The sequence below is a fragment of the Lissotriton vulgaris genome, chromosome 2_1 (genome assembly GCF_964263255.1).
Source record: "Lissotriton vulgaris chromosome 2_1, aLisVul1.2, whole genome shotgun sequence".
Classification (NCBI taxonomy): Eukaryota; Metazoa; Chordata; class Amphibia; order Caudata; family Salamandridae; genus Lissotriton; species Lissotriton vulgaris.
Genome location: NC_141687.1, coordinates 614,845,850 through 614,860,567, shown reverse-complemented (window position 1 = coordinate 614,860,567; position 14,718 = coordinate 614,845,850). Strand labels below are relative to the sequence as shown.

Here is a 14,718-nt window from a genome sequence, read left to right as displayed (position 1 = left end):
CACTGAGCCTTTCCCCATTCACAGGGCTACCCGGCAGGGATGCCCTCTATCACCTCTGCTATTTGCCCTCATTGTGGAGCCCCTGGCGGAGATAATTAGGCAAAGGGCAGACATATATGGCATCCTTAACAGGGGGGGCAGACAGAACAAGGTGGCGCTTTTTGAGGACGACCTCATCCTCACACTCTCACGCCCGCATACATCTCTCCCGGCCTTACACTCCCTACTACAAACCTTCAAACGGGCTTCGGGCCTTAAAATCAATCATAATTACAAAAAGGGGTGGTGAGGGACAGAGTCTCTGAATTAAACAGAAAGCTCTCACCCAGTCAAAAGATCAGGGCTAGATCCAACACCGTTTTTTAGCTCACTGCACCATCCCAGTTTCAGAACCTGACTGTATGCAAATTAGTCTGTTCCTGTCCCAGTGCATGATGGGAACAGGACAAACCAAACTACAGAAGCCAATTCTTACACTGGGAAGGAAACAAGCTCCCGGGGACCGGTTTCTGGCATTACAGCCGTCTTCGGCCCGGTTTGCTTGAATCCTGATGGTGCAATGAGCAAGGGTCTCACATCTGAGAATACCCTTCCACGCTTAGGGTGGACAAAAATAATTACAAAAAGGGGTGGTGAGGGACAGAGTCTCTGAATTAAACAGAAAGCTCTCACCCAGTCAAAAGATCAGGGCTAGATCCAACACCGTTTTTTAGCTCACTGCACCATCCCAGTTTCAGAACCTGACTGTATGCAAATTAGTCTGTTCCTGTCCCAGTGCATGATGGGAACAGGACAAACCAAACTACAGAAGCCAATTCTTACACTGGGAAGGAAACAAGCTCCCGGGGACCGGTTTCTGGCATTACAGCCGTCTTCGGCCCGGTTTGCTTGAATCCTGATGGTGCAATGAGCAAGGGTCTCACATCTGAGAATACCCTTCCACGCTTAGGGTGGACAAAAATAATTACAAAAAGGGGTGGTGAGGGACAGAGTCTCTGAATTAAACAGAAAGCTCTCACCCAGTCAAAAGATCAGGGCTAGATCCAACACCGTTTTTTAGCTCACTGCACCATCCCAGTTTCAGAACCTGACTGTATGCAAATTAGTCTGTTCCTGTCCCAGTGCATGATGGGAACAGGACAAACCAAACTACAGAAGCCAATTCTTACACTGGGAAGGAAACAAGCTCCCGGGGACCGGTTTCTGGCATTACAGCCGTCTTCGGCCCGGTTTGCTTGAATCCTGATGGTGCAATGAGCAAGGGTCTCACATCTGAGAATACCCTTCCACGCTTAGGGTGGACAAAAATAATTACAAAAAGGGGTGGTGAGGGACAGAGTCTCTGAATTAAACAGAAAGCTCTCACCCAGTCAAAAGATCAGGGCTAGATCCAACACCGTTTTTTAGCTCACTGCACCATCCCAGTTTCAGAACCTGACTGTATGCAAATTAGTCTGTTCCTGTCCCAGTGCATGATGGGAACAGGACAAACCAAACTACAGAAGCCAATTCTTACACTGGGAAGGAAACAAGCTCCCGGGGACCGGTTTCTGGCATTACAGCCGTCTTCGGCCCGGTTTGCTTGAATCCTGATGGTGCAATGAGCAAGGGTCTCTCATCTGAGAATACCCTTCCACGCTTAGGGTGGACAAAAATAATTACAAAAAGGGGTGGTGAGGGACAGAGTCTCTGAATTAAACAGAAAGCTCTCACCCAGTCAAAAGATCAGGGCTAGATCCAACACCGTTTTTTAGCTCACTGCACCATCCCAGTTTCAGAACCTGACTGTATGCAAATTAGTCTGTTCCTGTCCCAGTGCATGATGGGAACAGGACAAACCAAACTACAGAAGCCAATTCTTACACTGGGAAGGAAACAAGCTCCCGGGGACCGGTTTCTGGCATTACAGCCGTCTTCGGCCCGGTTTGCTTGAATCCTGATGGTGCAATGAGCAAGGGTCTCACATCTGAGAATACCCTTCCACGCTTAGGGTGGACAAAAATAATTACAAAAAGGGGTGGTGAGGGACAGAGTCTCTGAATTAAACAGAAAGCTCTCACCCAGTCAAAAGATCAGGGCTAGATCCAACACCGTTTTTTAGCTCACTGCACCATCCCAGTTTCAGAACCTGACTGTATGCAAATTAGTCTGTTCCTGTCCCAGTGCATGATGGGAACAGGACAAACCAAACTACAGAAGCCAATTCTTACACTGGGAAGGAAACAAGCTCCCGGGGACCGGTTTCTGGCATTACAGCCGTCTTCGGCCCGGTTTGCTTGAATCCTGATGGTGCAATGAGCAAGGGTCTCACATCTGAGAATACCCTTCCACGCTTAGGGTGGACAAAAATAATTACAAAAAGGGGTGGTGAGGGACAGAGTCTCTGAATTAAACAGAAAGCTCTCACCCAGTCAAAAGATCAGGGCTAGATCCAACACCGTTTTTTAGCTCACTGCACCATCCCAGTTTCAGAACCTGACTGTATGCAAATTAGTCTGTTCCTGTCCCAGTGCATGATGGGAACAGGACAAACCAAACTACAGAAGCCAATTCTTACACTGGGAAGGAAACAAGCTCCCGGGGACCGGTTTCTGGCATTACAGCCGTCTTCGGCCCGGTTTGCTTGAATCCTGATGGTGCAATGAGCAAGGGTCTCACATCTGAGAATACCCTTCCACGCTTAGGGTGGACAAAAATAATTACAAAAAGGGGTGGTGAGGGACAGAGTCTCTGAATTAAACAGAAGGTCTCACCCAGTCAAAAGATCAGGGCTAGATCCAACACCGTTTTTTAGCTCACTGCTCCATCAGGATTCAAGCAAGCCGGGCCGAAGAGGCTGAAATGGGGCAGTGAGATAAATAACGGTGATGGATCAAGCCCTGATCTTTGGACTGGGTAAGAGTGGTCTGCTCAATTCAGACACTCTGTTCATCACCACCCCCTTTTGTAAATCGATTTTGGCCACTATAGGTGTGGCAGGGTATACTCAGACATGAGTCCCTTTCTCACTGCTCCATCAGGATTCAAGCAAGCCGGGCCGAAGAGGCTGAAATGCCAGAAACCGGTCCCCGGTAGCTTGTCTCCTTTCTGGTAAAGAATTGGCTTGGTAGTTTAGTCTGCCCTGTTCCCATGATGCACTGGGCCAGGGACAGACTGATTTGCATATAGCCAGGTTCTGAGCTGGGATGGGGCAGTGAGATAAATAACGGTGATGGATCAAGCCCTGATCTTTGGACTGGGTAAGAGTGGTCTGCTCAATTCAGACACTCTGTTCATCACCACCCCCTTTTGTAAATCGATTTTGGCCACTATAGGTGTGGCAGGGTATACTCAGACATGAGTCCCTTTCTCACTGCTCCATCAGGATTCAAGCAAGCCGGGCCGAAGAGGCTGAAATGCCAGAAACCGGTCCCCGGTAGCTTGTCTCCTTTCTGGTAAAGAATTGGCTTGGTAGTTTAGTCTGCCCTGTTCCCATGATGCACTGGGCCAGGGACAGACTGATTTGCATATAGCCAGGTTCTGAGCTGGGATGGGGCAGTGAGATAAATAACGGTGATGGATCAAGCCCTGGTCTTTGGACTGGGTAAGAGTGGTCTGCTCAATTCAGACACTCTGTTCATCACCACCCCCTTTTGTAAATCGATTTTGGCCACTATAGGTGTGGCAGGGTATACTCAGACATGAGTCCCTTTCTCACTGCTCCATCAGGATTCAAGCAAGCCGGGCCGAAGAGGCTGAAATGCCAGAAACCGGTCCCCGGTAGCTTGTCTCCTTTCTGGTAAAGAATTGGCTTGGTAGTTTAGTCTGCCCTGTTCCCATGATGCACTGGGCCAGGGACAGACTGATTTGCATATAGCCAGGTTCTGAGCTGGGATGGGGCAGTGAGATAAATAACGGTGATGGATCAAGCCCTGATCTTTGGACTGGGTAAGAGTGGTCTGCTCAATTCAGACACTCTGTTCATCACCACCCCCTTTTGTAAATCGATTTTGGCCACTATAGGTGTGGCAGGGTATACTCAGACATGAGTCCCTTTCTCACTGCTCCATCAGGATTCAAGCAAGCCGGGCCGAAGAGGCTGAAATGCCAGAAACCGGTCCCCGGTAGCTTGTCTCCTTTCTGGTAAAGAATTGGCTTGGTAGTTTAGTCTGCCCTGTTCCCATGATGCACTGGGCCAGGGACAGACTGATTTGCATATAGCCAGGTTCTGAGCTGGGATGGGGCAGTGAGATAAATAACGGTGATGGATCAAGCCCTGATCTTTGGACTGGGTAAGAGTGGTCTGCTCAATTCAGACACTCTGTTCATCACCACCCCCTTTTGTAAATCGATTTTGGCCACTATAGGTGTGGCAGGGTATACTCAGACATGAGTCCCTTTCTCACTGCTCCATCAGGATTCAAGCAAGCCGGGCCGAAGAGGCTGAAATGCCAGAAACCGGTCCCCGGTAGCTTGTCTCCTTTCTGATAAAGAATTGGCTTGGTAGTTTAGTCTGCCCTGTTTTCATGATGCACTGGGCCAGGGACAGACTGATTTGCATATAGCCAGGTTCTGAGCTGGGATGGGGCAGTGAGATAAATAACGGTGATGGATCAAGCCCTGATCTTTGGACTGGGTAAGAGTGGTCTGCTCAATTCAGACACTCTGTTCATCACCACCCCCTTTTGTAAATCGATTTTGGCCACTATAGGTGTGGCAGGGTATACTCAGACATGAGTCCCTTTCTCACTGCTCCATCAGGATTCAAGCAAGCCGGGCCGAAGAGGCTGAAATGCCAGAAACCGGTCCCCGGTAGCTTGTCTCCTTTCTGGTAAAGAATTGGCTTGGTAGTTTAGTCTGCCCTGTTCCCATGATGCACTGGGCCAGGGACAGACTGATTTGCATATAGCCAGGTTCTGAGCTGGGATGGGGCAGTGAGATAAATAACGGTGATGGATCAAGCCCTGATCTTTGGACTGGGTAAGAGTGGTCTGCTCAATTCAGACACTCTGTTCATCACCACCCCCTTTTTTAAAATCAATCATGGCAAATCTTGGGTCTTGAATCTGACAATCCCTAAGGTGGAGGTACCTGCTTTGGAGAGGCTCGCGCCGTACCCGTGGGCCGTCGACCATATCCAATACCTAGGTCCTAAGCTAACCCCCACCTTCGATACATAGACAAAAATCATCTGGCGGGAGTTTTGGCGGGCTGTGCTGGAAGACTTACGAAGGTGGAAACCCCTGACAATGACATGGCTGGGCAGACTTAACGCCATCAAAATGTCGGTCCTCCCTAAAATATTGTACTTATTTCAATACCCCCCCCCCCCCGATCCCGCAGCATCAGAGCCAGGGCCTTCAGCTTGACCTTACCACTTCATTTGGGGTGGGCGTAGACCGAGATTTCCCCAGAAAATTCTTATGTTGCTGCGCGATAGAGGAGAGCTAGCATGTCCCAAACCTTTGGACTATTATTGGGCCTCCCATCTCCGCTTCGTATCAGAGTGGACGACCACTGAAAGTGAAAAGATCTGGTTCCATAGGGACAGGATGGTCACTGGTCGCAGCATCTGGGACCTCACGTGGCTCCACCGTACAGCTCGCTCTAGAAGAGCTGTTCCCATTAAAACGGTATTGGACATCTGAAACAGTGTGGCGGTGCGCAGGGGCCATACAACCTTCCCCTCTCCCCACACCCCCAATGCGGGCAACCAGTTATTTCCCCCGGCCTACCGCTCCGAGGCTTTCGATAGGTGGGTGCAGAGGGGATGCAGAGCGGTCTGTGACCTCTACGAAGGGGGGGGGGGGCGGGGGGAGTGCTTAAAACCTTTACGCAGTGCAGAGAAGAATTTAATCTCCTGCTGGGTACTGAACTGCAATATGCGCAGCTACGGCATTGGGTCACCTCGGAGGAGATGCAACAGGCAGCAACTCGTCCATTCACCCCCTTTGAGCGGCTGGTCCGCTCCTTTGTCGAGTCAAAGGGCCTCATCTCTTGCATGTATCAGATTTTACAACACCCTCCTGCGATACCTACTCACCTATACCAGCGTAGGTGGCAGCGGGAGTCCGATACGGAAATTACACCTGCACAGTGGAGTCATTTATGGCGCGACATACCCAAGGTCTATCGCAGTATCCCACAAAGGGAAAATGCATCCAAAATCATGACCCAATGGTAATAAACACCGGAGTGTTTGCACAAAATGTTCCCTGCCTCTTCTCCCATGTGCTGGAGGTGTTTGGCTGCATCTGGAGATTTCATACACATCTGGTGGGCCTGCCCACTATTGACCCTGTTCTGGAAAGAGGTCCTTAGTCAGATCAAATGAGTACTTGGTTTCCCCCTGCCTGAATCTACAAACACTATCCTATTGGGCATCAAACCGGCTAACTTAAAGGCTATCACCCGAAGTGATTGGATTATAGCATAGCATATTCTTGCAGCAGCCAAGCAACTTATAGCGCTATACTGGAAGAGGATGGAGGCGCCTCCTATCGCCGCTTGGTACGTGCGCTTATGTCATAACCATGGAACTCTTTGCAGCGCGTTCACAAGCACTTGATACCCACTTCACCGCAGTTTGGCAACCCCTAGTTACTTATCTATGTAAGCTAGAACACGCCCAGTACCTACCCGACAAGCTTAGAGGGCTGCGCCTTTTTGAAGATGCTGTCCTCCCGCCGGACCCCAATAGATTACTCCCGCAGCTGGCCCAGCCATGCGCCTGACCCCCTCCCGTAAGTAATACGATACTCATCAATCCTTAGAACATCGGCCCCGTCTTCTCCCCGTCTTCCCCACTACGGCACAAACTTTTCCTCTAGTAGTACCTAAATGCTACCATGCACTCTTTATCTGTTTTCCTTTCCTCTGTTCTTCTTGGTTCTTTCTCCTCAGGGCCTCTTGCCCATGTTTTAGTTCAGATGTTTTTGGAGGGACTTGTGAAACACCACAACAAATCAGTATTGCCTTCTATGATATGCCACGTGGCCCGCCCAGCACGGGTTGTAGGCGACATGCTGTGTTTACATTACCATACTGCTTTCTCTTTTCCACTCTATCATACACGGCCGGCCCTGACTAGGGTTGTGGGCACCATGCTGTGTATACCTGGTCTGGTGTTATGTCCTTATTTTGAAAAATAAAACAGATTTGAAATAAAAATTAAAAAAATATTTTAAAAATTAATCTCGGACATAGATCACGTAAATGAACCAGCTTTCCATAAATTAAATCAACAGAGTAAAATGTCCTTATGATATTATGTTAAGCATCAAATATTAAGTGCACTATTCACACAAGGCCTTCTAGGGGCTGATAGCAGACTAGGAATCCACATAGAATACAGTCACGTGTTCATAGCCTTGCAGAATTTCAGATGCTCTTTAAAATCTCAGAGACCTTTTGCCAGTTTCACTGCTCATCCATCATTGTGTTGTTGCTTGCCCCCTCCCACTACTCTCTGTGCTGTTGCAGGCCTCTTCACAAGCTCCTGTCCTGTTGCTGCTTACCCTCTGCATGTCGACTGCATCCTTCTGCTCCTCTCCATGTTGTCACCTGGCCCCTTCCCTCTGACCTAGCTCTATTCTGTTGCTTGCATCCTTACACCCCATCCTGCGTTGTTGCTTGCCCTCTCCTGCGTTGTTGCTTGCCCTCTTCCACACTCTACTGCGCGGTTGCTTGCCCTCTCCCACCCCAGCTTGCATTGTTGCTTTGGCTCACCTGCATTGTTGCTTGCCCTCTCCTGCACTGTTGCTTGCACTCTCTCACCCTCTCCTGCCTGGTTGCTTGTCCTCTCCTGGATCGTTGCTTGTCCTCTCCTGGATTGTTGCTTGTCCTCTCCTACATTGTTGCTTGCCCTCTCCCATCCCCTCCAGCGTTGCAGCTCGCCCGACTCCCACCCCCTCCCGTGTTGCTGCTCGCCCGACTCCCACCCCCTCCAGTGTTGCTGCTCGCCCGACTCTCACCCCCGCCAGCCGTTGCTGCTCGTCCAACTCTCAACCCCTCCCCCACCATTGCTGATCGCAGTCTGCCACCCTCTCCCCCATTGGAGCTTGTCCTCTCCCACCCCATCTGGCGTTGTTGCTTGCCCTCTCCCACACCATCCCGCGTGGTTGCTTGCCCTCTCCTACCCCATTCCGCGTTGTTGCTTGCCCTCTCCCACCCCATCCCGCGTTGTTGCTTGCCCTCTCCCACCCCATCCCGCGTTGTTGCTTGCCCTCTCCCACCCCATCCCGCGTTGTTGCTTGCCCTCTCCCACCCCATCCCGCGATGTTGCTTGCCCTCTGCAACCCTCTTCCACGCTGTTGCTTACCCTCTTCCACGCTGTTGCTTACCCTCTTCCACGCTGTTGCTTGCCCTCTTCCATGCTGTTGCTTAGCCTCCTCGACCCTCTTCCGCATTGTTGCTTGCCCTCTCCCACCCTCTTCTGCATTGTTGTTTGCCCTTTCCCACCCTCTTCTGCATAGTTGCGTTCTCTCTACTACCCTCGTCTGCATTTTTGCCTGCCTTCTGCCATGTTGTTGCTTGCTCTGTCCCACCCTCTTCCGCACTGTTGCTTGGTCTCTCCAACCCTCTCCCGCACTGTTGCTTGCCCACTTCAGCATTGTTGCTTTCCCTCTCCCACCCTCATGTGCATTATTGCTGGTCTCTCCCGCATTGTTGTTTGCCCTCTTCTACCCTCTACCACATTGTTGGTTACCCTCTACCACCCCCTCCCGCATTGCTGCTCGCCCCCTCCTGCGTAGCTGGTTGCCCAACCACCACCCCAATCCCAAGCTGCTGCTCACCCGGCTCCTACCCCCCCCGTGTTGCTGCTTGCAAGACTCTCACCCCCTCCCGCAATGCTGCTCGCCCAACTGCCACGTTGCTGCTTGCCCGACACCCACCCTCTCCCCAGTTGCTGATCGCCGTCTGCCACCCTCTCCCCCATTGAAGCTTGCCCGTCTCCCACCCTCTCCTGCGTTGGAGCTTGCCTGCCTACCACCCTCTCTCGCCTTGTAACTAATCCGCCACCCACCATCTCCTGCGTTGTAGCTTACCCGCCTCTCACCCTCTCCAGAGTTGTAACTTACCCATCTACAACCCTCTCCAGCATTGTTGCTTTGCCACCTTGCACCTTCCACAATTCAGTCCCACAAAAAAACACAAGCATTTTCAAAGCCAAAAGATCTAGCTTAACTGACCTATTCGCGTGGACAATGGTTTTAGCCATGCTGCACAGAAGCATGGTGCAATGTTTTTTTTGTTTAAAGAATTATGACGTGGCCAACGGTTGCTACATTATATGACTTTCTTTTTTTGCTGCTGAAGAAAGAGCGGGGAGGTAAGCATCCAGACAATTCGTGCTGTATGCTCTCCTGCTTCCGAGATGCCTCCAACTAACCCTTCCACCAGCAGCTAAATAAAATCTCTATAAAGCAGCCAGTGCTTTGTCATACTGCACTGCATTGACAAAGTCAATAGCTTCGCCAGATAAAACCTACTGGCTATGTCAACGCTTGTTCCATGAGTAGTTAAACATTTTCTACTTTATAATAAATTCCCTGCAATTTTTTTTTCCATTTGTGCCAAGGACCAGCTCAACCTTTTCTGTATATAATCCTGCAGCTATTAAGTCGAGTATCCTTCTTATGTACTATGCTACAAAGCTAGAAGATTGCCAGTGAGTGCAAAGAAAAAGCTGGTTATGCATAGAGGACAACTTGGTTAGTGTCAGCCACAACACTACCTAAAACAATTAAAAATGTATTTCCCCTCCATGAACCTCAGACAGTAGGCAGGCAGCACTGGTATAGAAAATTGTGAAAGTATACCTTTGATATTTGACCATTGCTGAGCAATATATAAATTATGAAGTTAACCACAACAAAGGAAACTGATGTAAACCGGATTATTGTCACAGTAGGTGCCATAACTAGGGTGGTACATTTTGAAACTCAATAATGCACGATATTTAAGATTATTTAGGCAAAAACTGAGTCAAAGGGGGAGAAAAGAGAGCCTAAGACTGATATGCAATTTGTATGTAATTTGCATAGTTGAATACAGTAAAGTAATTATTGTTCTCCCAAATTGTTTTAACTGCATGCAGAAGGACGCTAAAAGTAAGTAGAAGGATAAATGTACTTACTTTGCAACAAACACTGAAATATTACCATTTTAAATAATCCACACAACTGCAAACCCCAAACAATTACTAAGCGAGCAAGATTTCAGTTTCTAATTTTGGATTAATTCCCTTGCTTGTGATAAGAGATACTTTGATAAACTTTTCCATGGCACCAGTGTGAAGGAGGATTCCTCCAATTTGGTTATATTTTCCCTGGATAACGGCTGGAGCATTTCTCATGCGAGTACACAATTCACACAAAACATAGCCAATAGGTCTCCATTTGGGATCTTACAAGTGTTTAGCCATGCAACAGTTAATGTTGTTGCACCAAGGATATTGTGCTGGATAACTAAACACTTATAAGGTCCCAAAGGCGAGACCTATTGGCTATACGTTCTTACAGGTTTTTTTCAACTCGGAGCATGCTTGGGTTACAAATGTGCTAATTTTTCTAAGCAGCAGAAGGGCCACATTAAATCTTTAGACAGCTTGCAGTGTGAAAGGAAGTGCCTACACAGTTCTATAGCATTTATAAGCAGAGTAGTTGGTTGCAAGATTTTAAGGCAACAATGGGCAGGGAATCTTACCAGTTCAGCATACTTCTTGCACAGCGCAGTAAGTTTCTCCTCAGAGGTGCTCAGTGTGTTGAGTGTCTGCATTAACAATGTGATCTCCTTTCCTGCAAAACAGTGAATATAGCATTTGCAACACAGCTAGGACTTCTTCCTCCAAATAAATTAACAGAAATACTGAGCCTTTGAGTTGTGCTGTACTAACTCTGAGGTAATAACAGAACAAGCAGGAGGTGTACTGAAGGGCACAACTGGGATCCAAGAGCACATACACAGAAATTCAAGCATTGATAGAGCTTGGAGGCACACCTAAACCCTTAAATGGAGAATAATCATGGAATAAAAGAACAGGACCATGAAGGCACCCAGCATGAACACACTGCAACAAACTACTTCACTCTAAACTAAGTGCATGCCACAAGTGTTAGACTGACCTTTGACAACCCACTCATACAGCAGACACTAAAAATGCAGACAGGAACCCTTCATTCTACAACTCCAGGCCTTTGAATTCCTAAGAATTCTCTGAAGACGTACCAAGACCTCTGGCTTTCTTCTTCTCCTGGGTGCGTTTCTGATCACGGTCTGCAAACTCATCATTCACGCGAATCTCTTCAGTCTCAATCTTCAGCACCTCCTTCACGCCGTTGATCTCAGGGATGCCTGGCTCTGGCTCTCCATTTCTCACAGGTTCCGTGAGCCCCTTTTCTACCTCGTCAGGCTCTGGGGGGGCATCTTGGCCATCATCGATGCAATATGTATTTAGGATGTCTTCTAGTTGCCTGCTGAGCTCCTCGGAAACATCACAGGCAAGTGGCTGGATGTCACAGGGTCTCTCCTCTGCTGCTTGCGGTGCTGCATAAGGGAATACATAAAGATCCGAGATCTTATTCACAAAACTTGACCAGCTCTTCTCTTACATCCAAAGTCCTCATACTTGCCACATCAGCGAGAAGAACCACAGTTTTACCTGTGTCGCCTCCATCAAGGTGGGTTATTAGCAAAAAAATTTAAAAACGAAATAATGTAGCTACATTCATTACACACACACACACACACACACACACACACACACACACACACACACCCACCCCCCCCCCCCATATATCCATACTAATATAATAAAGAGAGAGCCCAAACCTTTGAGGCGGGTAATCTCAGGAACCACAGCACCAATCACAACACCCAAAACAGCGTTGGAAAGGGCAGTTGGAGCAGAAGGACATAGGCTATGCAGACGCCGACCATATACATTTAAAAGGTAAAAGAACCGTGCCAGCAAAGTACTCCCTTGTGGGCGTGTCTGCGTTGTGCTGTGCTGTGCTGTGGGCGTGACAAATGCTGGGGGCGTGTGGTACGTTCCGCCCTTCATGCCATGTCTCATATCGTGTGCTAATCCCACCCTGCTCCCTTTAAATACCCCTGCACCCCATAATCATAACCCACCCTTACTCCTTAAAATACCCCAACACCCTTAAACACTAACCCATCTCAACCCTATAAATATACCCTGTACCCCAAAACCCAAACCTATCCCTAAACCTAAAAATACCCCTGTACTCCAACCCAAACCTAGCCCTGAACCCTATAAATACCCCTGTACCCCAAAACCCAAATTTACCCATGAAACCTAAAAATACCCCTGTACCCCAAAACCCAAACCTAGCCCTGAACCCTAATACCACTGTACCCCAAAACCCAAACCTACCCCTGAACCCTAAAATACCCCTGTACCCCAAAATCCAAACCTAGCCCTGAACCCTAAAAATACCCCTGTGCCCCAAAACCCAAACCTACCTCTGAACCCTAAAAATACCCCTATACCCCCAAACCTAGCCCTGAACCCTAAAACTATCCCTGTACCCCATAAACCAAAACTATATCTGAACCCTTAAAATACCCAAACACCCCAAAACATATACCTCAGTACCCCAAAACATATACCCCTATATCCATACTTACCTTATCCAAACATTTTAAAAAAGCATACTTGTACCATTCATGCATTTACAACTAATTTCGTTGTAAATGTATGCGTGGTAAAAGCATATAAAATGTAATGCCATGCGTTATAATGGCATTGCGGAGTCATGGTACTTTCATAATGAAAGTGTGCGGAGTGATGGTATGCGGAAAGACAGTTGCGGAATAATGGGTGTTTACCCTCCCCCGGTAAGTACATTGGTGGCACGTCGGCCCACATCTCCAGCAACATACTCATATTTTTTCACCAGCCATTTGAAAAATGCACAGGTCTCTCTCATTGATAGCCAGCACCGACATACACTTGTAGACACACCTCCCGCCACAAGTTCTAGATTTGCGAACTTTAGAGCTGGGGAGCTACGTTCGAATCTCGGCATCAGCTCAACATCCTGTGATTCCAGGCAAATCGCTTTGTCTCCCTGTGCCTACCACAAATGAATGTGTTCTTCTGTAATGTAAATTGTGCTCATGCCATGTTGTCGAGTTCGCGCTATATAATATTGCAAGGAAAAATAAAGTAGGGAAACTGGAGTTCACACACTACTGAACCAGCACTCTTATGTGCATCAGCAGTGCACTGTGAATCGGAGCGTTTCACAGGCCTGTCACAGATAAGAAATGCTATCAAAACGAAATCCTACAAAACAATATACTACTGGCTGGCAGCAATTCATACACGGACAATGTCGGGACGGGCTGCTAGTATATATATATACATATACATATACACATATATATATATATATATATATATATATATATATATATATATATATATATATATATATACACATATATACACACACACGTATATAGTTCGTATTATTTTAAAATCACTATTAATAATAGTGATTTTAAAATAATACGAACTATTGGGAACATACAATCGTTTTTATTAGGACCTATATCATGGCCAAATAATAATGTAAACTAGGGATTAATACCGTATAGTCCTTTATTAATGAAACAAAGATATTTTCATTTGGATAATATGATTCACACGGAGATTGCTCTCACTCCTTAGGACACGAGTGAACCCTAGACAATTTATCGGGTCGTTTTGGAGTCGATATACACGGCGACTACTGGGTTTATTACTCTTTTACTAACTTCATGGATTTGACTAAGGAATTACGCTAATTTATGGCAACCTGGAGAATATTTTGGAAACATAGAACGACATTTAAATAAGTGAGTGCAATATAATCGTTCAGGTTTACTTGGACAGATTTATTATTGGCCATTGACGCGTACATGAACTCCATACTTTGGGGCCTTATATCTGGATTATCTCTTCTGCTTTCAGCATAAGAGTGGAAGCCGAGAACGGATTAAGGCACACCCTTTAGAATTCCAGCACTAACTATTCTAGTTACATGGTGAGCGAGTTTAAACATTTACATTCTTTGTTTTCGGTTCTTGGGTTTATGTAATCTTTTTCTAATGACCTTCAACGGGATTCTTATTATTCTTTTTTCTCCGTTTTGGACTCCACGTTCCTTTCCTTATCTTTTCACTTATGTTTATGGTGATTGGTGTGATTATGAGGCTATCACCTCTTTATTTCGTCTTTTTCCACGTTTCTACGAGATCACTACACTCTTGCTTTTGACTATAATGTCTTTCTGATGAGAAACAATCTTCTGCTAATGGCACAAAACGTTCTTTTCCCCCCTTTTCTGATGAATTTAGAAATTGGTAATTATTCTGGTTTCTAAAGAATATTGTATACAATACAGTGGTGGTTTTATCTACAATTCTTAAATCGCTACAATTCTTGATAAAATATCTGCATCAGGTGTCTGATGGACCTTATTCATAGATCTCTACTAAGGTCACTATATGAATATAAGTTATTTTTGAACTTTTTCTTAAGACCACTTTGTATTTATATGGATTACCTTGTACAAGTTATGTGGTGTTATCAAATTGAATGGAATTGCGATTATATCTATTATAACATTTTCAGCCCTGACGAAGTCAATTGGTCACCAGACCAAGACGAAACACGTGTTGGCAGCGGCTATTGTATATTCTCTTGGTGAAGATTGGATTTACTTA

The 14,718-nt window shown here is 46.9% G+C and overlaps 1 protein-coding gene across 3 annotated transcripts in view; it reads right to left on the bottom strand.

The window, feature by feature from the left end:
• TXLNA (taxilin alpha) overlaps positions 1–14,718 on the bottom strand; it is a 174,214-nt gene that overhangs the window by 101,280 nt on the left and 58,216 nt on the right. For all 3 annotated transcript variants that reach the window (XM_086955664.1, XM_086955665.1, XM_086955667.1), the window contains exons 3-4: positions 11,209–11,526; positions 10,687–10,778 (exon numbers count right to left, since the gene is read on the bottom strand). In XM_086955664.1, the coding sequence (XP_086811790.1) occupies positions 10,687–10,778; positions 11,209–11,526 (410 nt within the window). The remainder of the gene's footprint in view (positions 1–10,686; positions 10,779–11,208; positions 11,527–14,718) is intronic.